This window comes from Phoenix dactylifera, unplaced genomic scaffold (assembly GCF_009389715.1).
Source record: "Phoenix dactylifera cultivar Barhee BC4 unplaced genomic scaffold, palm_55x_up_171113_PBpolish2nd_filt_p 000092F, whole genome shotgun sequence".
Lineage (NCBI taxonomy): Eukaryota > Viridiplantae > Streptophyta > Magnoliopsida > Arecales > Arecaceae > Phoenix > Phoenix dactylifera.
This window is the reverse complement of record NW_024067680.1, coordinates 1,117,125-1,144,369: the sequence shown is the minus strand read 5'-3', so window position 1 is coordinate 1,144,369 and position 27,245 is coordinate 1,117,125. Positions and strand designations below refer to the sequence as shown.

At 40.6% G+C, this 27,245-nt stretch overlaps 2 protein-coding genes across 9 annotated transcripts; one reads left to right on the top strand and one right to left on the bottom strand.

Annotated features, from left to right (window-relative positions):
* The first annotated feature begins 258 nt into the window (after positions 1-258).
* LOC103718683 (F-box/LRR-repeat protein 13-like) lies at positions 259-10,792 on the top strand. Of its 8 annotated transcripts, none has more exons than XR_003387826.2 (5): positions 259-1,359; positions 1,469-1,633; positions 1,715-1,852; positions 5,629-5,784; positions 10,454-10,792. XR_003387826.2 is itself a non-coding variant. In XM_039116466.1 (4 exons), the coding sequence occupies exons 1-4, from the start codon at positions 352-354 to the stop codon at positions 5,695-5,697; spliced, it is 1,407 nt and encodes a 468-aa protein (XP_038972394.1). In that variant the 5' UTR covers positions 259-351; the 3' UTR covers positions 5,698-5,893. The 8 variants fall into 8 exon arrangements, 3 of the variants coding, with proteins under 3 accessions (XP_038972394.1, XP_038972395.1, XP_026664905.1); XR_005507124.1 differs by having other exon boundaries at positions 5,602-5,784; positions 10,462-10,792; XR_005507123.1 differs by having other exon boundaries at positions 265-1,359; positions 1,715-2,102.
* Positions 10,793-13,944: 3,152 nt separating this feature from the next.
* On the bottom strand, positions 13,945-19,931 carry LOC103718682 (transcription factor IIIA-like). Its single transcript, XM_008807600.4, has 7 exons — positions 19,747-19,931; positions 19,195-19,371; positions 18,292-18,435; positions 16,266-16,545; positions 15,855-16,090; positions 14,925-15,068; positions 13,945-14,376 (listed from the first exon to the last, which is right to left on the bottom strand). Exons 1-7 carry the CDS (start codon positions 19,753-19,755, stop codon positions 14,203-14,205), a joined length of 1,164 nt encoding a protein of 387 aa, XP_008805822.2. The 5' UTR covers positions 19,756-19,931; the 3' UTR covers positions 13,945-14,202.
* Positions 19,932-27,245: the final 7,314 nt, after the last annotated feature.

Below are 27,245 nucleotides of genomic sequence, written 5' to 3'. Positions count from 1 at the left end.
TGATTTTTCCATTAAATACCAAACATGAACTATTTCATAAAACTGTCACGACTGGATACCATTTAAAAATAATTAGAATTTCAAAACTTTTTGACTCCAGATCTTATATTTCATTTTTTTCCCCCATGCATCGCAAATATAAGCAAATCAATAAAGCCTCTAAGTTTGGTAATGTCCTGAAATAATCAAATCGGATTTGGCAGGTAGTAATGGTGCATATGTATCCATCATCCATCATTACGGAAACCATCCATGCTGTGCTCCTCTTCTTATTGTAATAAAACCCTCCCCTAATTCCCACCTATCACCTCTCTCTCTCTCTCTCTCTTTCTCGCCCCCGCCCCCCATTCCATGACTTTCCTGCTTCCCGACGCGATGCGGAAGAAGAAGAAGCCCCGGTGGACGGCAGAGCCCTCGCTTGCCTCCGCCGACTCTGCTGGCGCCGGCGATTCCTCCTCGTCCGCCGCCGCTGGTGCGGACCGCCTCACCGATCTGCCGGACGCCCTCCGCCTCCACATCCTCTCCTTCCTCCCCCTCAAGTATGCTGTCCGCACCGGCGTCCTCTCCCGCGACTGGCGCAACCTCTGGAAGTACCGCTGGCCGCACCCCTCCTCCCTCGACCTCTCCGTTGCCGCCGGCGAGCGCCCGGAGGACTTCCTCGACCGCGTCGGCTGCTGCCTCCGGCACCGCGGCCGGCGGCGCCTCGACGTCCTCCGGATCGCCTTTCACCCGGGCCTCCGCCACGGCCCGGAAGTCATCCGCTGGCTCGAGTACGCCTCCGCCTGCGGCGTCGAGGACCTCCACGTTGACCTTTCCCCTCCTCCCCCATCACCTGCCCCCGTCGGCCGCCGCCGCCCCCCTCGCCGCGACTTTTTCCACCTCTGCGAGAGCCCCAACCTCTCTCGCCTCACCGTTTGCGGATTTCACCTCTCCTGCCCCGCCGCCCATTTCAAGCGCCTCTCCTCTCTCGAGATCCTCTGCCTCCACAGCATCTCCATCACCGACGCCGCTCTGAGGAGGATCATCGCCGCCTGTCCGCGGCTCCGTTCGCTCGATCTCCGGTACTGCCGGGACCTCCGGCGGATCGCCATCCCAGCTTCCGGTTTCCGGCTCGCGAGCCTCACCATAGTTCACTGCCCCAAGGTCTCCGAGCTCACCGTCTCGGCCCCAGGCCTCCGGTCCTTCCGATTCAGTGGTGCTTATCTCACCAGTTACTGCCTCGATAACTCTTCGGGGCTGGAGGATGTGTACATGAGCTCCGGCGGCCTGGGTTCGGGGCTTCCTCGGAGCAATTGGGTGAAGGCCATCGGCAGGCTCTCCAATGTTAAAGTCCTGACCCTTTGCAGCCTTTCGCTTCAGGTATTTGCTTTCTTGGTGAATTGAATTGGATTCTGTATCAAAATTTCGACTTGAAATGTAAAGGAAGGAGATTTTTTCCCCTCAATCTTTGTCGATGATGGTGCTTCAGTATATTACTGTCTCGGGGGCGAATGCAATTGAGGAATTCAGGAACTTCCGAAACCTGAGAGAATTGCAGCTGCTGATGGTGATGATGACGGACAGCAACCTTACAGATATCTACAGCTTCTTTACTCTTTGCCGGTGTCCAAGCTTGGAAAGGCTTTTCATAGAGGTTTGTTCGTTGCTTAAGCTTGGATAGTATCTTAGAATCGGTGCATTCTATTCCTGATGTGTTGATTTGAACTCTGCGCAGCTTCCAACCAATATGTATGATCCCTATATGGAGAAATACTTGGAGGTGGTCGAGGAGAAACCTCCAGAGGTTGCTTTCGAAAATCTCAAGGTCATAAAGATGAATAACTTCAAGGGGCACAACAATGAGATTGAACTGGTGAGATTTTTGTTGGGGAGGGCTGCCTATCTTGAGTCTTTATCCATAGTTACTTTTCAAGAATTTGAGATGGATGAGGTGAATTATTATTCTGGTATGCTGCAATTTCTCCGTGACCAGCTGTCATACTTGACGAAGGCATCGGTGAATGCTAAAATAGTTATGACTGAGAATGATGATAAGAAGTTACGCCCAACACATTCTGAAATCTATATTAAAGTCTAACTCACCGTAAGGAGAGTTATTACAGGTCGGATCTGGCTATTGTCCTGTCAGTTTCTTTTGTTCCCAATTATTATACTCTTTACTTGATCTGCATTTTGCTTTTGAAAGCTGATGAAAGTGAAATTTTTATATGCCCTGTGCTATTATAGAGTTAGTGTAGGTCCAAACCGCTGATACCATTTTGTAAACCCCTTTCTGTTGTCACATTGACATCTATATAAAAGATGAATGTAAATTAATGGTTGTGAAAGTGCACATATAGGAAGTTTGTTCAACAAATATCCTATGAGGTTGGTCTTCAGCAAATGTTTCGCCAAAGACTTGCAGGTATAGGGGAGAGGCCACAGATGTTCCTGCAAAGGCTTTTCAGAAATGCTGCATTACTTGTTCACTTGATGCCCACAGTAGAGGTCTGATTTTGGAAAATTTTATCAAAAAGACAGTGATGTTTTGTCAAATTCTGTTATATTTTTTAATTTTAGATAAGAAGTATATAAGTTAAGTCTGATCTCGTGATATTGGTAAACAAATTCCACTGTAAAAATATCTGGATAAGAGACCAAGCTATAACCTAGTAAAGTCCAAGCCTTTGCACTATCCCCACAATTTAAATTCTAGAGGAAGCAGAAAAGATTAAATGAAGTGATACATATTGAATTCATGGGAGAGGGTGATGCTATATATGAAGCTACATAAGCAATTACTCTCCCAACTCATTTGTCAAACAATTATTTTAACAACCTAAAAACTACAATGCTATACTATTATGATCTGAACCCATAACAAAATCTTGTCGTGGAAATTGTCCCTATTTCTGAGGATTATAATGACAAAATTAGTCAAAACTTGTAAAACAAATGATTGGGCCTTAAAATCTTTCATTCTAAAGCATATTATGTACATCAAATTACTGTTAGCAGAAAGGCAATCGAATTAAAAGCTGTGAAGTTAAATCTGAAATGATTTCAGTGACTCCACAATTACTTTAAGCAAATAACAGAAGAAAAATATTCTTGCAAAAATCAAACAACTATACTCCAGTTTATCCTCCTTATTCTTCCATTTCATCATCCTGTCTCAGCATATTTGACACAACCACCAGATCCCGAGCTTCATGGAATTAACAAATTGACTTAATCTTTAAAAATACATAATCTTCTTCTAATCAACTTTTTCCTAGGCTTCAGTGCATTCTGTTGTCCTGTATGATGAAAATTATATGCAGACTCCCGTAACTCTATTATAGCATGCCTTTCCATTTACCATTCCCCCTCATAGTATCTGTCCCCCTTTTATCCCAAGGCTTATTGGCACATGAGCCTGCTATACCAAATTGAGTGTCGAATTAGTTAACAATTTGGAAGGTAAAAAAGGAATTGTGGTTGCACCATTATTCCATGATGGATTTACTGATGTTAGTTAATCAAGGTAGGCCAAATTTGTCTTCTAAGGATTCACTAATAAAAACTCACCCACTGACCACCAACAACGGAAGTTACTACTCATGCTAGTCAAATATTCGCCAAGTTTCATATTCCTCTCATCAAAAATTAACTTCTGGTCCTTCATGCCTTTTCCATCTACATGGTCTTCTATTCAGGTCGTCTAATTTTGTTGTAACAGATATTTTGATTGAAATCTGGTACTCCTAGCAATTATTTAGAAGCCGTGTTGTGCCGTGAGACCTTTCTGTCAATCAGCATGATAGGCATCCTGATTCAAACATCATTCTAATGGAATAAAAAGCCTTGATGGAAATCATATCCAAAACTGCCATCCCCTTGTTATAAACAATTGAATCTATGTAGCAATGGTTGTCCAACAGCAGGCGTCTTCCCTTTGAAAGAGTCTTAATTCTTTCTAGAACCAGTTTGTCTACATCTTTTTCTTTTATGCTTTACTCAATCATATATGCTATTGCCTTCAAATTTCAAGAAGAAAGTGTAATAGCTGATGCCTTGTGAATATTGTCTTGCCTCACTATCTTTGTTCATATAAACCTTAACATTATTCTTCTGTAGCAATCAAGTTTACTCCAACTCAACTCTTTTTCAGCTGGATTGTTTGGCTCATATGCATTCTAGGGACAACAAAACTCCTTATGTTGAGGAGCTTGACAACAACATGTATTATGGTTATTGGGATTTCTTTTGGATTGTCTTTGAAGATTTTGTAATACAATGTTGTTGCTCTACTTTACCTTCAAAAATGGAATGAGTGTTCGATATAGGGGATAGGATCCATCTGCTCTCTCTCTAAATTTTTTTTGCTTCAATTTAGAGAGAAAGAGCAGATATTTCTATATCAAAAAAAAAAGAAAATCGGGAGATGATTAAATAATAGATACATAGACATCTAAAGGGATGTATATTCGATTCCTAATTAAATTTGCAAGGGCATTAAATCACCATGCTACTGTCTGCTATACCCAGAATTAACAGCTTCCTATGCTTGGGGTCCTAACCAGTGTTATGCTTTTCTTAGCCCAAACCGTATATTGAAACTTCAATCCAACTGTTTAATCCAGGAAAATTTTTACTGTCTGGACGTCATGATATAATGAGTTTTTACAGGTTATGGTGCTCAATATTTATGGATTGATTTATGATCTTTCCAAAGCTTTAAAATTCTCTCACTGAACCATTTTCTGAAGCATGAAGTCGTGTGAGTTTTCATATGCTCACAAGCTTCTAGAAATCTGTTGTTATTTCATGTGCCCATCAGTACCTTTGTTTTTTTCATGTGTAAAACCAAAATTTCTATCAATCATGACATTCTTGGGAATTTGTATCTTTCTTGATATTGTTGCAAATTTCTTCATATTGTTGAACCATCGCATCCAGTACAGTGTTAGTACATTCAAGTACTGGCATTTGATTAAAGCTTTTTCTAACAGCAAATTGGTGCAGATATGTCAAAAAAAGTTAAAAATATGGTTCTCTGCTGTTACATTTTTTGAAGAACGTCATATTTAAAATTAGTTTTAATGGGAAAATTAAATCAAATAAAGGTCTGCTGTGGCCCTGTCTTCTCTCTTGAAGTTAAGAGGAGGGAGAAGATAATAAAAACTTCTATAAATTCCAATAGTTCTTATGAAGATGGCTGTTGAATTACTGCCTTTGGCTGGATGTAGGTAACAAACAGCAAAAAATCCTTTTAAGAAAATTCTTAAACTTACTCTATTATTGTTAAGCAACACTGTAACCTAAATAGGACTATGGATTCTAGCCACAATATGCTTGGTTTTATTGTGTATAGTCCACTGTCTACTATAATCCCTTTATAAGATTCTAATTTGACATTCAAGGACCATAATTATTATTTTTAGCAAAAAAAAAAAGGACCATAATTATTTACTTGATGATACCTTCATAGTTAAAATATGCAGGGCAGGAGTTCGTTTGGGAATGAGTACCATCATGCTTATGACTGGCATGCTTGCATTGTGATTTGACTGTTATCAGATGGCTAAATATTCTTACCAAAAATTGGATTTGAACTCTTAATTATTTTTTTTCCATTAGTTCAAAACTAAAAGCAGGCAAACACAGGAGGGCAGGAACCAGCCCCATAATCTGGAAAGAAGACTAGCAGAAGGCACCTTGAGCTATGCTCGTTGAAATTCAGTGGTCGTGCTCCCTTTTTTTTCCATCCTTGTCTGTTTTCTTCTTAGCCAGCTGGCTTTGTCATTTTAATTTTTGAACAAGGTACATGCGTTCACTGATTTCTTGACCCAATTATATTCATAGTTTTGATTCTGGTAGATGTTGCATGTATTTAACCACCTACTGCTCTAAATTTTGTTTTGTTATCCTATATTTTAGTGTGACATAATATGATATGATATGACAAATAACCATCTTATAAGGTGTTCGACAATTCTGTGCACTACTGTTTGATCATGTAGAGAACTAGGTGTTTGACCTAGAGATGTTTCATGATAATACTGCTCATTAATATACTAGAAGCCTTGCATAATTTATTTTTAATGAATGTTATCTCTAAAATTTTAGCCTGTTGTTTTCTATCAAATTCTACATTTTTATCATGGATTTATATTTTTATATATGTTAATTTTGTCACACTTTTTGTTTCTTGATTCACAGTAAAAGCTTATGTGGGAAAATTTTATACAGAAAACCTTTCTGAATAACTAGTAATAATATCAGTCTATTACCCCAAGAGGAACATCTCTCTGGGCTAAGCTCTACATGACATGATTAGATCATTGGCATGTTGATATATGGAGACTTTATAAAATGTTAGCATGGTTTCCTTTCTCTTCCTTCCAACCAACTGAATGTCACAAACTTACCTCGATCAGATAGTTATGAAGGAACAGGGATGATTTAGGGAATCAGGAATTTCATTCTAGTTTCCTCTTGATTTATGCTGATTATAGAGTAGGTTCAGAGAAATATCTACTGTTTTTTTCTCCCTGACAAAATTATGGTTCTTTCTGTTGCCCTTATCTAGAAGAATGCAATGAAGCAGTCTGGTAGCTTCTTGTTTCTGTCATTTTCTTTATTGTGTAATGCTGTTCCTTTTTTTGTGTGTTCAAATGGATGCTTCATGGGACTGCTTTCATTCTTCATATTTCCATAAAACGAAACAACTCCTAACTTCCTAGGTCTATTTCATCAACATGCTTTAAATCATGTTGGTCTTTTCCTAGGTCCTACTTGCTCAAACTATGGATCATGCTTGTGCTCATGCTTCTGATTATGCTTGTTTTCAAGAAGCTACAGTTCCTTCTCCATATTCCCTGAATTGCTCGGTTTGAGACATACCATACTATATTGGATCGGAACTGGTATGAAATTCATGTTCATATTGGTACGGACCCCATACTGATCCATACCAAGGCATACTGAGGTGTGTATCAATCCGTACCTAGGCATTCTTTGGGATTGACCTTTAAGGACTCTAATCAATTCTCACATTTGTGAACTCAATCACTAACTAGTCTTCTTGGATCTATTTTGGTGTTGTTTTTTTCCCTATCTTCTATTTTAAAAATAAAAATACAAAATTGGAGAAAATAATGTTTTGTACTATTGTTTCTACTTTCTTTTTTCAAAATCATTCCTTATTTTTGAAACAAAAAAAGTGAGAGCATGAAAATCTTTCTTTTAGTATTTTTCTAAAAACAAGGAACTCAAGTTCTTCAAGTAAAATCTCCTTGATTCATTGATACCCTTTTCACCATTGCACCACCATACTGTTTCCATATTTGCTGCCTCTGTCATCAATAGGCCTGTTAACGAGCCGAGCCGAGCCCGAGCTTGGGGAGGCTCGGGCTCGGCTCGTTTTATAGAAACTGGGCTCGGGCTCGGGCTCGGTACCGAGCTCTGTATTGGGCTCGAGCTCGGTCTTGCTTGGCAAAGCAAAAGCTCGGGCTTGAGCTCGTGAAGCTCGTTTCAATTATGAGCCCAAGTTCGAGCCCGAGCCCGAGCCCGAGCCGAGCTCGGGCTCGAGCTTCTTTTACATCCTATTATAGCTAGGCTACTGAGATGAGTGGGGAGGAAACGTTACATCCTACCATAGCTAGGCTGGATCTACAGTGGCGACGGAGATATGGCATCGCACGTAGGCCTGTAGATGGTGATGATTACAGTTTGATCTGGGGAAAAGGGATGGTTCATTCAAACTAAAAAAATTTAGAATGTCATTAATGTTATTGACCACGTGTCGCGACCCAATAGGAGGAGACTGTAGTGCTACAGCTGTGGCGCTGTTAAAGGGGTGGTGACGTCTTTTAAATTGGGGGTTTGAGTTTCCCACGAATATCGAAGCACTGGCGAGTAACAGCGGCAGATATTTTGCTTGATGGGAGAGGTGGGGAGCGCTCGAGTTTCCCACGACTATCGAAGCACCGATCCTGTACGGGCACGGCAACTGGGTGTGAGCTTTTAAAAGCTGGCAAGTGCGGGTGGGGAGAGGGAAGCGGGAAAAAAAAAAAGAGGAAACCGGCTCAGCCTACTCCGTGCAGCATGCTTAAAGTCACGAGCCTAAATGGGCTCACGAGCTGCTCGGGCTCGAGCTCGGGCTCGGGCTCGAATTTAAACGAGCTTCATTTTAAGCTCGAGCTCGGGCTCGTTTGACTAACGGGCCGAGCTCGAGCCGAGCTTTTACCGGGCCGAGCCCGAGCCGAGCCCGAGCAGCTCGGCTCGTTAACAGGCCTAGTCATCAACTCAACATCACTGCCACAACAGCTGCTGGGGGTGTGCAAAAAGCTTGCCAAATTGCGAACCTAATCTAAGGTGATCTCTTTTGTTTGGTTTATATCTTTTTTTTTTTCAAAAAATTCAGCTTGGTGTCAGTTTGAGAAAAGCTTGAATCAAAAAAATTGATTTAGTTTCGTTTTGTGTTTTTAGAAAATCGATTCAAGTCGACCAGACCTAACCCATGTGTATATATTTTTATATATATTCAAACTGACCCAATCTATATATTTGATTTTTTAATTTTTTTTTCTTATATTTTCTCTTTTATATAAAATGGAATTTTTATATTTAGACTATGCCCAGTCCATTTAGCCCATTCCATCGAACATCAACCTTGTATGATATGGGATTTTTATATTTAGACTTAGCCTAACCCATTTAGCACAACCTATTGAACATCTATCTGATAAACCGAATTGAATTTCTCATGTTGGTTTCAAGCGGTTTTTGTAGATTGGCAGTTTGGTTTCAGTTCCGGTCTTAGAAAATCAGTTTAAATCGGTTCGATTTCAGATTTATCTCCAAACTGATCTGATTTGATTTGTGCACACCCCTAGTAGCTGCCAACACCTCTATTGCTATTGCCACAATTGCCACTGTGATTGTCAGTAGAGTTGCTTATCCGGCGGGCCGGTCGAACTCGATTGGACTTAGCCTAGGTGATTGCACCAATTTTCCATGCTCGGGCCCGGCTTGGCCCGACCTTCAAGCCTCCTTCCCAAGCCCAAACCTGCTACATACCATGTTTTGGGCTTCTAGGCCGGGCCTTGGGCTTCACTAAAGCCTTCATTTTTTTTAAATTGCTTTGTTGGAGTAACTAGAATTACAGCCCAATGTTTTCTCTATTGGTCTAATTGGGATGATGTGTGCATTGAGAAAGAGAAAATTCGGGAGGATGATTTTATCAACTGACTGAGGTATGGTGGTCGGTGGAATCCTTTTGTTGGAGGCTAGATGGTGAGGAGATGAGATCGTCTCCGTTGTCGGGAGGAGAAGAGAGGGTGGCAACAAGGAGCCTTGTCACTGTTGTCGGGTGGAGTGGCGGGCGATGGTTGATGGCCTTGGTGGGGTGGGGGGTTGTTGGGTTGAGGCGAGGATGTGACAAGGAGGCGAGGAGAAACCCTAATCGAGATGAAATGAGTCACGTGATGGATTAGGGGTCTAAGGGTGGGATAGGGAAGTAATAATGGGAAATGTTAAGGTTACTTAAGGTAGTAAATATAGTATATTATATAATATGTAATATATTATTAATTTAAAATTTATATAATTGGGTTCGGGCTAGGCTTGGGCCGAGTCGATGTAAACTTGAGCCTGGCCCATTTAGATGGGCTTTAGGCCTGGTTTGACCCATTGGGCTGAAATATCAGGCACAAGCCCATTCTAAACGGTGCTGGGCTCAGGCAGGCTGAGCGGGCCACTCGGGATTTGAGCAAGTTTAATTGTCAGTGGCACGACCACCACCATGCAGCTGCCATCATCACTATTATTATAGCCAGCTACTACTACCACCATTGTCGCTTTTGTTGCCATTGCCGCCACCACCACAACTTCCATCACCACCACCATTCTTGTTGTCACTGACAAAAGGTTGGAGAAAGGGTTTTCTTTTCACAAAAATAAAAATAGTTTGACTGCACCAAATATGGTTGTCATTAAAAGCTAAAAGAAAAGTAGAAATGACTTTTTTTATTTCCTGTTTATAGAATTAGAGAAAGTGATTTGCAGAAAAACCTAACCTTTTTTATCATGACAAGAACAGGCTTTTTTAACTTGATTGCCTTTTTCAATATAATCTGTAATGCTGCTCTCCAAGTAGCTATAGCCAGTAAAGTACAACTCCCCCATAAGGGAGACTATGGACACATTGACCAAAAAAGGCTTATCCTTTTAAACCATTGCTTATTTATGCATTATGCTGCACATGAACCTTTCAGAGGAGTAAAGACTCGACAGAATTCCTGAGCATCATTTACGAGCTCTAGTCTAGATCAGCTCACACTGGTAGAATTTCTCACCTTCTGTATACTGGAAATTTTCTTTTTTTTTCCTTGCCAAAATTTGACTTTTTTCTATTTGCTTTCAATGTACAAAGGTTTCCTTGCAGATTTTTGCTATGTTAGTTATTTCTCATCAACATTTAGAGCAGCAATGCAGGAATGTTGGCATCCGCCAAGTGATAATGTAAAGCTAACAAAGAGAACGAATGAATCAGCTCAGTGTCTGGTACTCATGGACTGATATTCAATGATAGAAATCAAAACATAAAGCAGCAGCAGCATGTAAGCTTTTGATTTTGGCTCAATTCATAACTATGGCTGATGGGCTTGCCAAAGAGGGGCATTGTGATAACAGAATTATCTTCTCATGATGTTATTTTCAATGGATTGGTTGTGGCTTGTTCCTCCCTAGTTCTGGTTTTATTTATTTAGCCACACATTTTTGTGCCTCTCTTTCAGCTGCAATCAAGGTTTTATTTTGATGGGAATGCTAAACTTTGATCGCATACTGGACTTTTTTTCACCCTGGAAGTTGGCAATTGATGTTACTTGCCTGAGGCTAAGCATTTAACTTTCCCAAACTCAGAGGGCTCGTTTGGTTTGGTTCGCGGGAAAGAAGGGGGGAAAGTATGGTTAACGGAAAAATAATGAGATGCCTCTTGTTTGGTTGGAGTTTTCAAAGGAGAGAGACGGAAAAGTTGTATTCCCATGGGAATATGATTCCCACATTTCATGGGAAAGGCTTTTTCATGAGAAACATGAGAAAGTTACTTTCCAATAAGGTGGGAATCACTCCATTTTTATGTTTTTCAAAAAGGCCCTTCAGCATTAAAAAAGCATTAAAGAGGCATTAAAGACCTAATTTTTATTAAGGGCATAATAGGAATTATACATAACTTTCCCAGGAAAGTGAATGGCCAACCAAACATAAGCACTTTGGAAATTTATCACTTTTTCATGGTCAACCAAACATGCCAAAAGTACTTTTCTAGGCATCCTCTTCCTAGGAATTTGTTTTCCAGGAATCATATTCCTAAGAGGGAAAATGCTTCCCGCGAACCAAACGAACCCAGAGAGAATGTAGGTATTTACTTGCCGAAGAACATGAATCTAGGAAGGGCGGCCATGAAATACCAAGAAAAGGTGTTGAGTGTCACAGTTGTTCCAATCAATTCTACTCTTAGAAGATCTTGAAAGCATGACAATGAAATGTTAGTGAATAGCAAAATGATATGAATAGCTGATAGGCTAAATTATGACACGTTTTCAAATTAATTCCTAACACAATACAACATATATTTTGGTCAGTAGGAAGAGAAAAGATGGTTAAATAAATAGTAGTGGAGTGTACACATGTTTCAGATGTTTGCTGACAGAATGCAACATTCCATCTGAACCTCCAGTAGCATTAGTTGAAAAAAAAATTAGTAACATGTTCAATAAAGCTTTCTGAGAAAGCTAGGGCTTTCCTTCTTGCATGAAGTCCTTGAGATACTTGATACCCATTCCCAAGTTCGTTAAAATATCTAATTATGCATGATGCTTCAAATATCTGAAGGTACTCTCAACGAGAATACTTTTGATGCTCTATTTGGATACATGCATTTGTAGGGTTCGATCATTTCGGCATGGCTTCTCCCTATTTAATTCCTGCCACCTGCGTTGCTTTCGCTGTTGGTGGATGATCAACAGGGACTAGTGCTTTTGCTGCTGTCTCTGCCACAGTAGCCCATGCTAGTTCGTTTGGATCTCACTGCAGATTCAACCTTGTCTTCCTATCCTAGCCTCTTTCCCGCTCTTTTTGCTCTTGCTTTTTTTGTGCTAAGTTAAAATTTCCTCTTTTATTCATTCTAAGGGCGAGTGACCATGAGTCGTGAACTTCGTTTTCAGAGAAGAAGCATTGAGGGTTTCTGAGGAATAAACATCGTATGGTAAAATTGTCCAATATGAACAAGCTGTTGGTGAAATAGCTTGCGTTCGGTATTCAGCTTGCTTGATTGCTAAATGAGCTGAGTTAGACCGATGCCAAAAACTGTCCTTGATAATAGTCTGCAAAAACTGCTATATGTAAATTGAAATCAAAAGGTTAGTTTGGAAAAAAAATGAGAAAGAGAAGAAAAAGGGAAGGCAGGAGTGAAAAAACTGCTTTTGAAGAAGCTAACAATACTGGCTTTTAGCTTAATTCTGTTTTATGATATATATATATATATATTATTCAAGAATCAAAAGGTTGAATGTGGAAATGATTCGGTCAACTACAAAGTTAATACAGTTAATCATAACCTCAAATACAAACAAAAATTTAGATCGGTTATGCTGGGATCAAGCAGTCAATCTACAACCATGTTGGATCCAAATCAACATATTTGCAAATATGTTGGAGTCAAATAGATGGGAATTTGCGCGATATGCATTTTTCTTCTTTTTTTTTTCCTGATACATCAGAGTACTGAGATTACTCGGGTATAAGGACAACCCAAAGAGTCAAATAAAGATCTCCTAAATCAGGGGGTAAGGCATGAGTCCACAAAATTGGAACACCGTAATAAGCTACATAATTGGCAACCCAATCTCAGTCTCTTAGCTTATCTATGGATGTGAGTAGCTTGGAAGAAGAATTTTTTTTCTGTCAAGCAAATATGTGGCGATCAAGAGAGATGATGATCAGCTACTGCAACAAAGAAAAAGTATGGGTGATTCAGATTCCGCTGTGATTAATGCCTTCATTTGTTACGGTGATGAACTCTGATGCTGGTGCAACATAAATAGGCAATAGCATGTGTAGGTCCAGGTCCTGTATTGTTTGCCATGAACTGCTTTAAAGCTAATAAAATTGGTCACTTTTTCCAAGTTGATACCATAGGGATCCAAGTTGATACCATAGGGAATAGCTTAAATCTAGGTGGCTTTAGCAGTCCATGACATTCACAAAGTAGATAGACAGTTGCATGCTATATCGTACCGACCCGAATAAAATAGTACAAATCATACCATACCGAATTGGTTTGGTACCGGCATTTGATAGTAGTTGTTTTTTTTATTTGGGCAAATCAGTCGCAAGCAGCATGTATGCCTCTCCTGTTTACAGCTTTCAACAGCAAATCAAATTGCAAAATGCTTCCCAAGCACCTGCTAGGAAGTGTTTCGTGAGAAGCCCTCTCAGAAAATTATGATGATGTACTAGCAAAACAATTTTTTGAGTTTTAAGCAAATCTATGGAGTTTAAGGGTGGAAACTGCTAATAAGGCAACTGTACCAAGTGAGGTTACCAATATGTGCATGGGCGAAAGCAGGCAGTCTTCTAGTTGCATTCTGAAAAGTTTCCCAGGCTTGGAACTTTCTAGTATTGCTCCAGGTAATTTGCATAGTAGAGGACATGATGTAGATAAGTGAAGAGATCGGAAGAATAAAACTTATCAAATGCCAAGACACTGAAAATATTCATAGCTCGTGTTCCTACGGAATGAAGAATATTGCATATCTCAGATCAAAAGCCTAATCAAAAGTCACAAATTGACCAGAATAATAGTCTAGAACAGGATTCCTTCACTCCCGACCACCTGATCTTTGATAATACTTCAAAAATGCAGGAAACTTTCCTCTCATTCAGAAAATAAAGATGAATACACTGGGTACAGCAAAACTGGCAACAAACCAAACTGCTCTCAATTTCACTTAATCATAATTTTCACATTCATCTACAAAATGAAAATATGAAATAGTTTCAAATTTTAAATCTTGTATGTCTTAGACCAAAATTATACATATTGACAGAAATGAGGAACCAGGAGAAAGTATTTACAAGCAACCAAATTTCCACTCGCATATATATATATATACACCTTTTATGCACATGCACACGCACACAATGTATATAGATTATCTGCCTGATAACCACTCAAGGCTGATCAGAAAGCAACCATCTCATATAATATGTTCCATCATCCAGAGAAGAAGCTTGACCAGGGGTAACTACCCTCTTCCGCTGCAACGTCTCAACTGAAAAACATTTCCTCTTTCGCCCACCTCTTGGCCGGGCACGCCGCTGCTCGTCAGCCTCGATGAAGTCACCCTGCAACCAGACCCACACAAGATTACCTCTTATAACGGTTATGTGTAACTCGAGGCATAAGCAATATTTTGGTTCACAACTTCCTGACAACTTCCAAACAAACTGCTAATAGCTAATCATACATGGATGCATGAACTGAGGGATGCGGTGAAGCACTAGACAAGCCTTATATCATGATCAAAAGGTAAAGAGTAAGCATGCAACAGCTATAGATAACTATCTAGACCAAAAAGCGAAGTAACATGGTACTGAAAGGATAGATTTGGATTATAATCAAACCAAACAGTCAAAAAGGTAGCAAAATGTTGTTTTAAAAAGAAAATCCAGGTTGATCCATAACGATTTCCTTGTCCAATGAACATGTTACAAGAAACTATATCCCAGTATACTAAAAGGCTTAAATGGGTTCCACTTTGCCATAGACTTTGAAAGCCAAATGCTCCATGGAAGAAACCACCCTCATCATATTTCACCTCTATGCATGCAATGAAGACAATGAAGAAAAAAAAGTAAAATAAAATAAACATAAAAAGTAACCAATAACTTACTTGAACATAAACATGTACACCAGATTTCTCGTGCTTATCCCTCACATGCCTATAAGGGAACCTCTTCCCACATCCAGGGATTCGACATGCAAATGGCCGAAGCTCTTGATGGATGGCCTTGATATGCTGATTAAGATTTGATCTCTGAAAATGCATACAATATAAATGCAATTACTAAAAGCATATGGTTGATAAATTGCCAGCCACAATACTTTTAAGAAACAAGGCATGCAACATGCTGGGGGAGGCCAGCTGGGATACCCGAGACCCCTTAAATAGTGCAAGCAAATTGTGGAGTGCAAACTGATCATACTGCTAGGTTTGATGGACAACAAAATGATGCTTGTTTCACATTCAAATGTGACTTAAGAATCTGATAGTAATTACTGCATATATTTTGTGAACCTACCTAAGACTGAAAATGTTCTGTAGACAAAATTGAGATGTTAAAAATTATTAAATTTAAATTCATAAGCCCTGATAAGAAAGACCGAGAAATTTTCTTTGCTCTGCAGTAGGGAGCAGTGGACATGTGTTCTACATTAAAAAATAACTACCTTGAAATGTGAAAATCACCATTCATTGGAGCTATGTTTATTAGTTACAAACATAAAGGAAAGCTAGTAGAAATTATACATTATATGTATTTTCCTCTTATCTTATACATACATACACTTGATTTATTTCAGTAAAGGTTTGTCATGTTTAAAAACCAGGAAAGAGTTTCTTTTGTGCTTGTCTTCTTCAATTTTGCTAAATGACTGCCTACATATGGGTTAGATTTTGGTTGGCTATTTTTTCGTCTTCAAACATATGCCTTAAATCTGTACTTCTGACCATAAGAAACATATATCAATTATAACCATGATTTGAGAAGCTCAACAAAATCAAGAGAAGCAACCAGCCAGGGAATAAATTTCTGAAACTTACATTTGAAAATGTGTATTGGCAACCTTTGAAGCTACATTTTATTCTCTCCATCATGCTACCCCCTTCATGCATACATTGGTGTCGCTTTAAGTTTTTCTTCAGATATTGAGTGCCACAGACCTCACATTGAACATATTGATGCCAAGACTGTATATGAGCTTTAAGGCATTCAGCATTTGTGAACGTTTTCATACATCCAGATTCAGAACAAACAATCTCCACACAATCCAATTTGACTGTAGCATAAAAATTAAGCTTAGCTACCAGGTAAAAAAAAATACAAATAAAGCTTTTGATGCCAGAGATAATTTGAGAAAGCACAATTTACGTGCTCCTTGACTACGTTAATACCTGTTAGCAGTGTCTAAAAAGCAGGAAAAACTAAACACATGGTCCAGTAGAGTAACTTACCATGTGTATCCTCATGCTTCTGCAGCTTTGATGCATATTTGAATGCCTTTCCACACCCAGCTTCCTGACATATATATTGCTTTTCACCTTCACAAGGAGACACATCTTCATGAATTTCTTTCACATGCCTACCCATGTTAGACTTAATTGCAAACCTACGATTGCAATTCTCCACAGGGCAGGCAAAAAGTTTTCTTTGGTGCTGAAGTAAATGGCGAGTCAAATGATCCTTCCTTCTGTAGCTCAAATGACAATCGTCCAATGGGCATGAAAAGGGCCTCTGCAAGCAGGGAAAAGATTAAAAATACAAAAACATCATGCACAGTATAAAACTAAGACTAACAAAAATATCGAACTGAATTGATAATTAACAGCCTTATTTGACAAGCACAGGCTACAATAGCAAATAGAAATTGAAGTATTTCTTGTAGCTGAAAGTGTGCATAAGAATATATATTTCAGTATGAATTAGAAACAAGAATTCTAGTTCCTTGTTTCATTGAGCACATACCTTTGATGAGTCACAAACTCACTTATGGACAAATAACAACATGAGTGAAAAGAATTCAGAAATTAGCGCACGCAGATTTGTCATGTTCACATGCAACAGATGGAACAACTCAGTTTTAAAATAATAGAAAAAGAAATAAGGGACAAACCAAGAAGATTAAACACATCTCGCAAATAAACCAACAAGATGAAAGAAATTAAATGCAGCAAGACAACAGTACCACATGCCACTTATCATTAACAATAGGCAATTTAGTGGCATCACAAGCTTCCCATAACCACGACCAGTTTAACAGATTGTGTAGAATGAAGGCATTGAAATATTATAAATTAAATTCAAATAGCAATAGGATAAACTTTAGGTAGAATAGTTAAGAGCAAACCTCATGGGAACTGCGTGACTGAGGCCTTCTTGATGGAGCTTCTCAGGAGGTCCCCCCATCCTGATACTGGTCCATACAAGATCAAAATGCTGCCTCTTTGCATTTTGGAGTTCTTTAAATGGGATCCAATGCTTCACGCAACATAGCCAGGATCTTTATATCATTTTCAGACATTTGACATTCATACCTGCAAAATCAATTCATTCAGCCACGTGTATATAAATATTTAACACATATCTGTTAGTCATCGATGAATGACACTTATACATCTCACCCCCAATGTTCTATTGATTAAAGATCCACATCCCAAGGTAATCTGAATCCTGATGCTCTAAGATCACCACGTTTGGTATGCTATGTTCTCGTGATTAATGATCTCCGGATATCTAGAATTAACCTGTTTGGTATGTCATTAGAATCCAAGATCATTGACCATGTAATACCAAAACTACACTTCATATATTCCATATATTTTAGTTGTGGCTGAAACAATCGAAAAGAAGTCGGCCAATTTACCAATTGGACTAAGGAGCATTTTTGTCCCAAATTTCAGCCCAACATCACTACCCTGGAGTGATCTTGGAAACCTATCCTCAAGGATGGGTTTAACATCACCAAATTGGGAATAGTTTTAGGAGCAGAGATGATTTGGGATCATTGCCACATAGGATCAACAGAGTGCAACTAAACGCAGTATTTTGTCACCTTCACCCACATTACTATTAATCTTGGGGTCATCACCCCATACCAAACGCCACCTAATAGAAGCATGCATTGATATGTATATCTTAGACGATTGTCATGTATAGTTAAGGAAATACATTAACCACAGTATCTGAAAAGACTAAAGCTGAATTATTAATAAAATTAGGACTATCCCCATCACACTAGTGAATGCATCACTACTTCAAAAAACCATGAGATGAAAGCATTTCCATGAAATACTCCCATGAAGTATAAAGCAGTGGTTATTGATGAAATTAGATGAGTGCCAAAACCAGTACAGTGCACGTTAACAAAGAAACATGAACCCGCTGACTGTTACTTCCACTGAGCCAAAAACTATTGTCCTAGTTCTTTCAGTAAATGCAACAATAAAACAGAATTAAATCTGTGGCAGGTGAAGCAGCAACCTCAAGAGAGTGGCTCTGCATATGCTGCTTCAGATGAGCTGGTTTTCGGAAACTTGCACCACACTCCTGGCATGTATGTCGTGGCTGATTGCTCACCTCCTTTTCTTCACTGACTTGGTCAGTCTGTGCTCCTTTCAATACATCCTGCACTTTGCAACGATTAGTCATAGGTATCAAAGAACAAACATAAGCCACAAACTGAACAAAGATATTATATGGTCAATATCATGCATTTTATTAATTTATTAATTTTATTTATTTGATAGAAGGGCTCATAAATGATGAGCAACACAACATGGGGTAAACCCTGGTGAAGGCTGGCTCAATCTCAGGTCAGTTAGTCCAATTGCGAAGGACTTTAGCAGCTTGATAAGCAGGCACCTTCATATTCAAGAGCATATATGTTCCATAGACCCAAATGAAAGATGTTAAAACATGATAACAACTCAATTCAGCATCTACCATGCACCACTAAGTCCTATTTTCTGCTGCATACCACCAATATAGCATTTTTGAAGCCTCATTACCCTTCATTGGTCCCTCCCACTGTAAGCTATTAATATTAACCTCTATAGCAACACTACTTTGAATTTCCAAATTTATTTACTGTATGAAAATATTTCCCTACATTGTACAAATACATTTTGCATCCGCCCTCAAAGCTTCACATAAACCACTAATTATCTTCTCACCTTAAATTAGATCATCGACATGCCAACATAAAACTCAAGCAAGGTATTCGATTTATTTAAGTAATTTTCCAGTCAAAAAAGGACACTGCATCCATTACCTCTATTTTGCAAAGAATCCAAATTTAAACTCTTTTATATTATCACTTTAATCCACGACCTTATGGTATAGTGATATATAACTTATGATTATAACCCAGAGTGTGAGCTATACCTTATGGTGGGAAAGGATGTGACATCTGATAAGCGATTTCTTTGACCTGCACATTCCACAATATTCACAGTAATAACGCCTCATGTCTCTAAAAATAGTCTTTTTCTGCTCACTTCCTCCCTCAGCAGCCTTGGTCGCAATCCTACCAACCGGAGCGGCAGGTTCCATGGAAACCATCTGAACCCCAAAAATTAATGAACCAGTGAGACGCATCGATATAGTAAGAAATAGTCGGTAGTTCAGAACATCAAACATTGCCAAAAGATAACTAGCTGCCTTCCATGACATCAAAAAAACCAATAAAAAGGTAAAAGAGGCAAATTTAGGGCGTTAACTTGCCATTCCTATCCATAATTCCAATGGAAATCTAGCATACTCCAATATCAGCCTGTGATTTATGGAGGATTCGCAATTGTTCAAGTGAAAATTATATAAAAATGGGAAAACAGGACTTTTAACGGAACAAATTGATCCAAAACAAACATGTAAAGATCTAAGTTTTGACTTCTTGAGATCTCTTCGAAATTAAATGCTCAGAGAAAGAGAGAATACCGCTTCCATCAGTGCCACCCGTTCGATTCACCGTGGGAGAGACTTCGCAAGCACCGCCGGTCGCCGACGGCGAGGCCGATCGAGGAGAAGCAACAGGAGGAGCAAGTGCCCTGGGGCTCGGCGGCTCCGGGGTGGGGGGAGAGACCTAAAAACGCATGGGAGAGAAACAAGTTCTCCCCCATAAGTGACCCCAGCCCAGCCCTTTACCTATTCGGGTCCGGACCCAGACCCAATTCAATAAAAAATCAGATCAGATTAGATCGAGTCTACATATTGTGAGGACCAACCACATTAGGCTGGCCTGTCCCGACACCAAGGGAGGGCCCGAAGGCCCTCTCCTCTTTCGGAACAGGGCAGAGCCCTGTTCGAACACGTGACTCCTCCACGAAAACTACCGGAGGCTAGGATAAACCTAGCCTCCGCTTCGATCAATCTCATCCGCTGCGAGAATCGCGGCGGAGCAACCACCATTCGAGTTTATCCCCCTCACCCTTGAGCTAATCTCCTTTGGAAAATGTGAGAATCTGGAACTGGGCCCGGTCCATTTGACCGGCCCAGCCCAAGCTTTTGGCCTCACGTGCGACGCACGTGAGGGCGCGGGATGAAGGGAGAAATTCATCCTGAAGAAGCCAGGAATCCTGGTGATTTCTAGGGCTTCTTCCTCCCATTGAAGCCATCCGAAGAGGAGCCGCCAAACCCCGCCTCCAGTTTGCGATCTTCTTCCTCGTGCGGCCACCCGAGAGAGAGAGAGAGACAGAGAGAGGGAGCCGTTGAAGTCGGTCTTCTTTGATCCGGATGGTTCCATTGCCGCCGGAGAGGAAGAGAGCTGCCGGAGAGGAAGAAAGCCGTCGGATCTTCGACGGGGCTGAGGTAAGGGTTCTCAACCTCCACTTTCTTGTTATACCATTTGATAAAAAAAAAGAAGAAAGAAAGAAAGAGAAAAAACGAAAGAAGAAGAGAGGGAAGAGGGGACTTACCCGTGTGCGGCCGCGAACGTCACCGACGTCGCTGGTCCCCGCCGCAGGCTCTTCCTCTCTTGAGCTTTCTCTCTCTCCTCTAGGGGGAAGAGGAAAGTGTCGGTTGTCGTCCTCCCGAGTCTACTTTTCTCCATGGGACTGAGAGAGGGCCAGCCACCGCGAGTCGCGGGCACCGCTGATCGGCTACAGGCGTAGCCGGCCTTAGGCCGCAGCCCCTTCCGAGCCTTGGCATGGGGTCGCACCTCCTTCTCCATGGTCACACGAGAAGAGAGGGAGAGAAGAAGAAGAAAACGAAAAAAAAAAGGAAGGAGAGGAAGCTTCGAGAGAAGAAGAAAAAGAAAAAGGAAAGAAAAGAAAAGAAAGAAAAAGAAAAGAAAGAAAGAAAATAATAATAATAATAATAATAAAATAAAAGGAGGAGGGTGGTTTACAGGTATGAACCTGAGCTCGGGGGTGCTGGACACTTCTGTAGGGTTGGCCCTGGGAGAATGTTAAGATATAAGTTATATATATATAGATATATTGCGATGAATTTTAAAAGAAAAGTATGATTTTTGGTTATTAGGTTTTGCGACGGATTTGTGAGATTAATTGGATTTATTGTGGATCGCATTCGAAGTAAGTAATGAACTGCCTTCTCTAGACTCTTCATTTATATAATATTATTTTTGCATCGAATAAATTGTTAATGAATTTATATGTGATTTATGAATTTTACGAGATGATGATTTGAATGAAAAATAGATAGATGAATTAGAATAATATTTTTCGGATATATTTACTGCTCTTGCATCGTACATGCATATTTAGATCGGATTATGATATATCTATTATGTTACAAAAGAATTTTGATGTGCATCAGATTTGGAACTCTCAGCGTGACTATGTTTTGGACCCTGCCAATTGGGGGTTATGCATTGGCAATTCTGGCCCCACCACAGGATATAAATATGGTATTCTGGCCCCACCATAGGGTATAAGTGTGGTATTCTGGTCCACTTCGCAAGGTATAAGTGCGGTATTCTGGCTCACTCCGCAGGGTATAAGTGCGGTTCTGTTTCTGGCCTAGCCACAGGGTATAAGTGTGGTCGTAGTTAAAGGCTGTTGAATTGAATGTGATTTATTTCGAATCGAATTTATGATTATGTATATGGATATTTGAGAGATACGGATTTCAATGGATTGGTGTTTGAAAAAGAATTGATTATGTCATTATGCTGATCATCGTAATTTGTATTCATATTTTATGTTATTATATGAATTGACTAGTTAAGGTGTTTATTACTTACTAGGTTGTCTAGCTTATTATACAATTTTTTGTTGTTTTACAGATTTCGAGAACTAACCTATCGGGATTTCAAAATGGGAGAGCGACTAGAAGAACTGAAGCACAAGTTATCTTAGATTAGGATTTATTTAAATTGATGTTTTATCTTAGACTATTGTTAGAAGTGTGAGACATTGCAAGGTTTTGTTAGTTAAAAAAATAAGCTTTTGCATGTTAGTAGTTTATTGTTCCGCTGCATATTTAAGAACTGTGAGACTTCAGTCAATGGAATAAGATTGCATTTATTTCAGCTGAATTATTTTAGTTACATATTTGAGATATTTGGTTTAGATACTTTGTATACTTGTGGAAAGAGTTTCCTACGGGTGTGCGGCAGTTGGCGCGGATCTCCGGCTCGCGATCTCGGGCCGGGGGCGTGACAACTTAAGTGGTATCAGAGCAGGAATGGATAAATTCTAAGATAAGAAAATCTGACATGACATGAGTGTAGGTGGATAGATACTAGAGACATTGGGACCTTAGTTTATGATGATTGTAACAACCATCCTATATACTTATAATTAATTGGTAAGCTTATTATTGGCATGCTGCTATCTGATAGATATAGGTCAGGATGCCTCCACGTCAGATGAGAAAGACTACTTGCAGAGCTACTGATAATGCACCAAACCCACAAAATAGCAGCACACCTCAACAAGTTAGTAATATTCCGCAGCAGGAGAGGGTTGTGAGCCCTCAAACGGGACAGCAACCGGGCCTAGGCCAGGTTATGCAGACCATAGAGGGCCTTATGCAGGTGCAACAGCAGTTGCTCCAACAATAAGCACAGTTGCCCCAGACACAGCCACAACAAGGACGAGGGGAACAGTGTGAACAACGTAGCAATATAGCTGAATTTAAGAGGCTGGCTCCTCCAGCTTTCATGGGGACTATAGAACTGTTGGAAGCAGACAATTAGCTTACAGAGATGGAAAAAGCATTTGCTGTCTTGAGATGCCAGGATGATGAAAAAATTTTGTTTGCATCATACATGATGCAAGGTGAGGCATTCAACTGGTGGCGGATATTGGAACATAAATATGAGCAGGATAGGGAGCTACTCACTTGGTAATGATTTTGAGGAGCATTTATGATAAGTATTTTCCTCAAGGTATAAAGATGCAAAAAGAGCAGGAGTTTATTCATCTAAAGCAAAGGAATATGACTGTTACAGAATACAAAGCTAAATTTACCAAGCTAGCCAAACTTGTTCCAAAGTTAGTTGAGCATGAGCTAGATCGAGCGCATAAATTTGAGATGGGACTAAAGACTGAAATTAAAAAACAAGTGGTACCTTATGAATTGACTACCTATGCAGCTATGGTAAATAAGACTTTAATAATTGAAACAAAAGTTAATGATGAACGGATGGAAAGAGAAAGAAATCAAAAGAAGAGGAACAGGTCAAATGAATTTCAGGGGCAGAGCAATGAAAACACCGAGAGTTCAAACAAGAAATCAATGAGTGACAATCCTAAGCAGATGAATATCAATAAATGTTTCAGATGTGGTAAAGCTCATGCTGACAAGGATTGCCATTAGAACACCGGTGCCTGTTTTAGATGCGGTAAGATAGGTTATAACATTGCAGACTGCCCACAAAGAAATGAGAATAGACTACTCAGGCAATGGAAGGAAGTATGGCTGTCAACGAGCCGAGCCGAGCCCGAGCCTGGGAGAGCTCGGCTCGGCTCGTTTCACAGAAGCTCAGGCTCGGGCTCGGGCTCGGGCTCGGTAACGAGCTCTATTTTGGGCTCGAGCTCGGGCTAGCTTGGCAAAGCAAAGGCTCGCGCTTGAGCTCGTAAAGCTCGTTTCAATTACGAGCTCTAGAACGAGCCCGAGCTCGGGCTCGTAATCGGGCTCGAGCTCAGACTCGAGCTCGATAACAAGCTATTTTTCTCTATGTGATTAGATTTTTATGAATTATGGTGCTGAAATAAGATTTTTCAGTGGAAGACTAGAGCTCGTTTGGGCTCGTGAGCTGCTCGGGCTCGAGCTCAGGCTCGGGCTCGAGTGTAAACGAGCCTCATATTGGGCTCGGGCTCGGGCTCGTTTGACTACCGAGCCGAGCCCGAGCCGAGCCCGAGCAGCTCGGCTCATTAACAGCCCTAGAAGGAAGCCAGGGGCCAAAGACTCAAGGAAGAGTATTTGCACTTACACAGCAAGATGTACTGGCTTCTGATGTATTGATGACAGGTATTAATCTAGTCCCAATATTTATTTCTATTTATTGTTTAGCCATGCCCACTGCCCTTTGTTAGACAACTCATTATGCTGCTAGAAAAGATTAAATAGTTACATAACATTTTTCTTGATTAATTGTCAAAAGAAGAATATAAACTTTTAAATTTTGAAAGTTTTCACACGGATTAAGACATAATAATGAATGTACCCAAAAAAAATAATTCTAGAAAAAGAAAATCTAGACTTGACACAGGTATGTTGAGGTTTAAATCAGTGTGTGCAGAGAAAGTGTGGTGAATAGAATTATTTGACATTGGTCAGATAAGACGACTTTGATTTGAAGAGTGTTATGACTTAGTTTGGAAGAAGTATTACTACTCTTGAACTGCAAGTATGAAAATTTCGTGGACGATATTTCTTTTAAGGGAGGAAGGATGTGAGACCCTAGAACTGGGACCGGTCAAAGAGGAAGGATAAGAGACCCTAGAACTGGGCCCGGTCCATTTGACCGGTCCAGCACAAGCTTTTGGCCTCACGTGCGAGGGCGCGGGATGAAGGGAGAAATTCATCCCGAAGAAGCCGGGAATCCTGGTGATTTCTAGGGCTTCTGCCTCCCATTGAAGCCATCCGAAGAGGAGCCGCCAAACCCCGCCTCCAGTTTGCGATCTTCTTTCCTCGTGCAGCCACCCGAGAGAGAGAGAGAGAGAGAGAGAGAGAGAGAGAGAGAGGGAGCCGTTGAAGCCGGTCTTCTTTGATCCGGGTGGTTCCATTGCCGCCGGAGAGGAAGAGAGCCGCTGGAGAGGAAGAAAGCCGTCGGATCTTCGATGGGGCTGAGGTAAGGGTTCTCAGCCTTCACTTCCTTGTTATACCATTTGATAAAAGAAAGAAAGAAAGAAAGAAAGAAAGAGAAAGAACGAAAGAAGAAGAGAGGGAAGAGGGGGCTTACCCATGTGCGGCCGCGAACGTCGCCGACGCTGCTGGTCCCCGCCGCGGGCTCTTCCTCTCTTGAACTCTCTCTCTCCATTAGGGGAAGAGGAGAGGGTCGGTTGCCGTCCTCCCGAGCCCACTCTTCTCCACGGGACGGAGAGAGCGCCGGCCACCGCAAGTCGCGGGCACCGCTGACCGGCCGCAGGCGCAGCCGGCCTCAGGCTGCCGCCCCTTCCGAGCCTTGGCATGGGGTTGTGCCTCCTTCTCCATGGTCACTAAAGCTGCAAATGGGTCGGGTCGACCCGTGACCCGACCCGACCCGACCCGCGTAGATCCGACCCGACCCGAATTTTAGGACCAGCGGGTCTGGGTCGGGTCCTAAAATTGGACCCGAATCATTTTCTGGGTCGGGTCTGGGTTTACCAAACGGACCCGACCCGACCCGAATGGACCCGAAGAGAGAGAGAGGAAAAGCAAAAGAGAGTCTTTTCTTTTTCTTTTTCTTTTTTTTTGGCGTGGGTTATCGTACTGTTGGTCAGCGTGGGAGGATAGCAAGTTAGCAACAAGCATAGGTTCACAGAATCCAAAGGAACGTCGGCCCGCCAGGATTCTCTCTCGATCTATTACACTGTTGATACCTCTGGTGTCTCGGTAGATGCCTTCTCTTTTTTTTTCCTTCTGTTTTTTGGTTTTTGTTTCTTTTAACTTTTGAAGGGAGAAAGTGAGGGAACACTGCAACTGAATATGGGTCATGTGCCAGTTTTCTGTAATGGAATTGGATTTTGGAAGAAGATCTGGGATTTTTTTTGTCCTCGCGAGAGGGGAGCTGGGAGACACTGAGTTCCGTCCAATCAGTCATATAGATAAAAAATAGTGTGATATGAAATTTGGCTTGTAGACCGACTTGGCTAGCAAGTCATGGGTCATCTGTTCTGACTAGAGCTCAATTGCAAGTCTTTCAAGTCATGGGTCACCCAGCACCTCATAATTATGATATGACCAAATTAGATTTGCCCAAATTTTTTCCCAAAAGTACAAAAAAATGGGATCCGATCGCATCCGGACCCGACCCGACTTAGAGCCGAACCCGACTCGGACCCGACCCGACCCGATCTTCAACCGGGCCGGGGCCGGGTCCAAAATTGGGACTCGAACAAAAAACCGGGTCGGGTCAGGGTCACCTAGGACCCGACCCGACCCATTTGCACCCCTAATTGGTCACAGGAGAAGAGAGGAAGAGAAGAAGAAGAAAACGAAAAAAAAAGGAAGGAGAGGAAGCTTCGGGAGAAGAAGGAAAAGAAAAAGGAAAGAAAAGAAAAGAAAAGAAAGAAAAAGAACAGAAAGAAAGAAAATAATAATAATAATAATAAAATAAAAGGAGGAGGATGGTTCACGGGTATGAACCTGAACCCGGGAGTGCTGGACACTTCTGCAGGGTCGGCCCTGGGAGAATGTTAAGATTTAAGTTTTATATATATATATATATATATATATATATATATATATATATATTGTGATGAATTTTAAAAGAAAAGTATGATTTTTGGATATTAGGTTTTGCGAGGAATTTGTGAGATTAATTGGATTTGTTGTGAATCGCATTCGAAGTAGGTAATGAACTGCCTTCTCTAGACTCTTCATTTATATAATATTATTTTTGCATCGAATAAATTGTTAATGAATTTATATGTGATTTATGAATTTTATGAGATGATGATTTGAATGAAAAACAGATAGGTGAATTGGAAGAATATTTTTCATATATATTTACTGCTCTTGCATCGTACATGCATATTTAGATCGGATTATGATATATCTATTATGTACAAAAGAATTTTGATGTGCATCAGATTTGGAACTCTTAGCGTGACTATGGTTTGGACCCTGCCAATTGGGGGTTATGCATTGGCAATTCTGGCCCCACCACAAGTGATGCAAAAATAAAATTGTTCTCCCAAGTGCAGGAGAATCGCACAAGTAGTAAATTCTCGGGAGTCCGAGGTCGAATCCTTAGGGAACGAAATGTATATGAGATTATTTAATATAATTTTAGATTAATTAATTTAATAAATTTGTGGATTAAA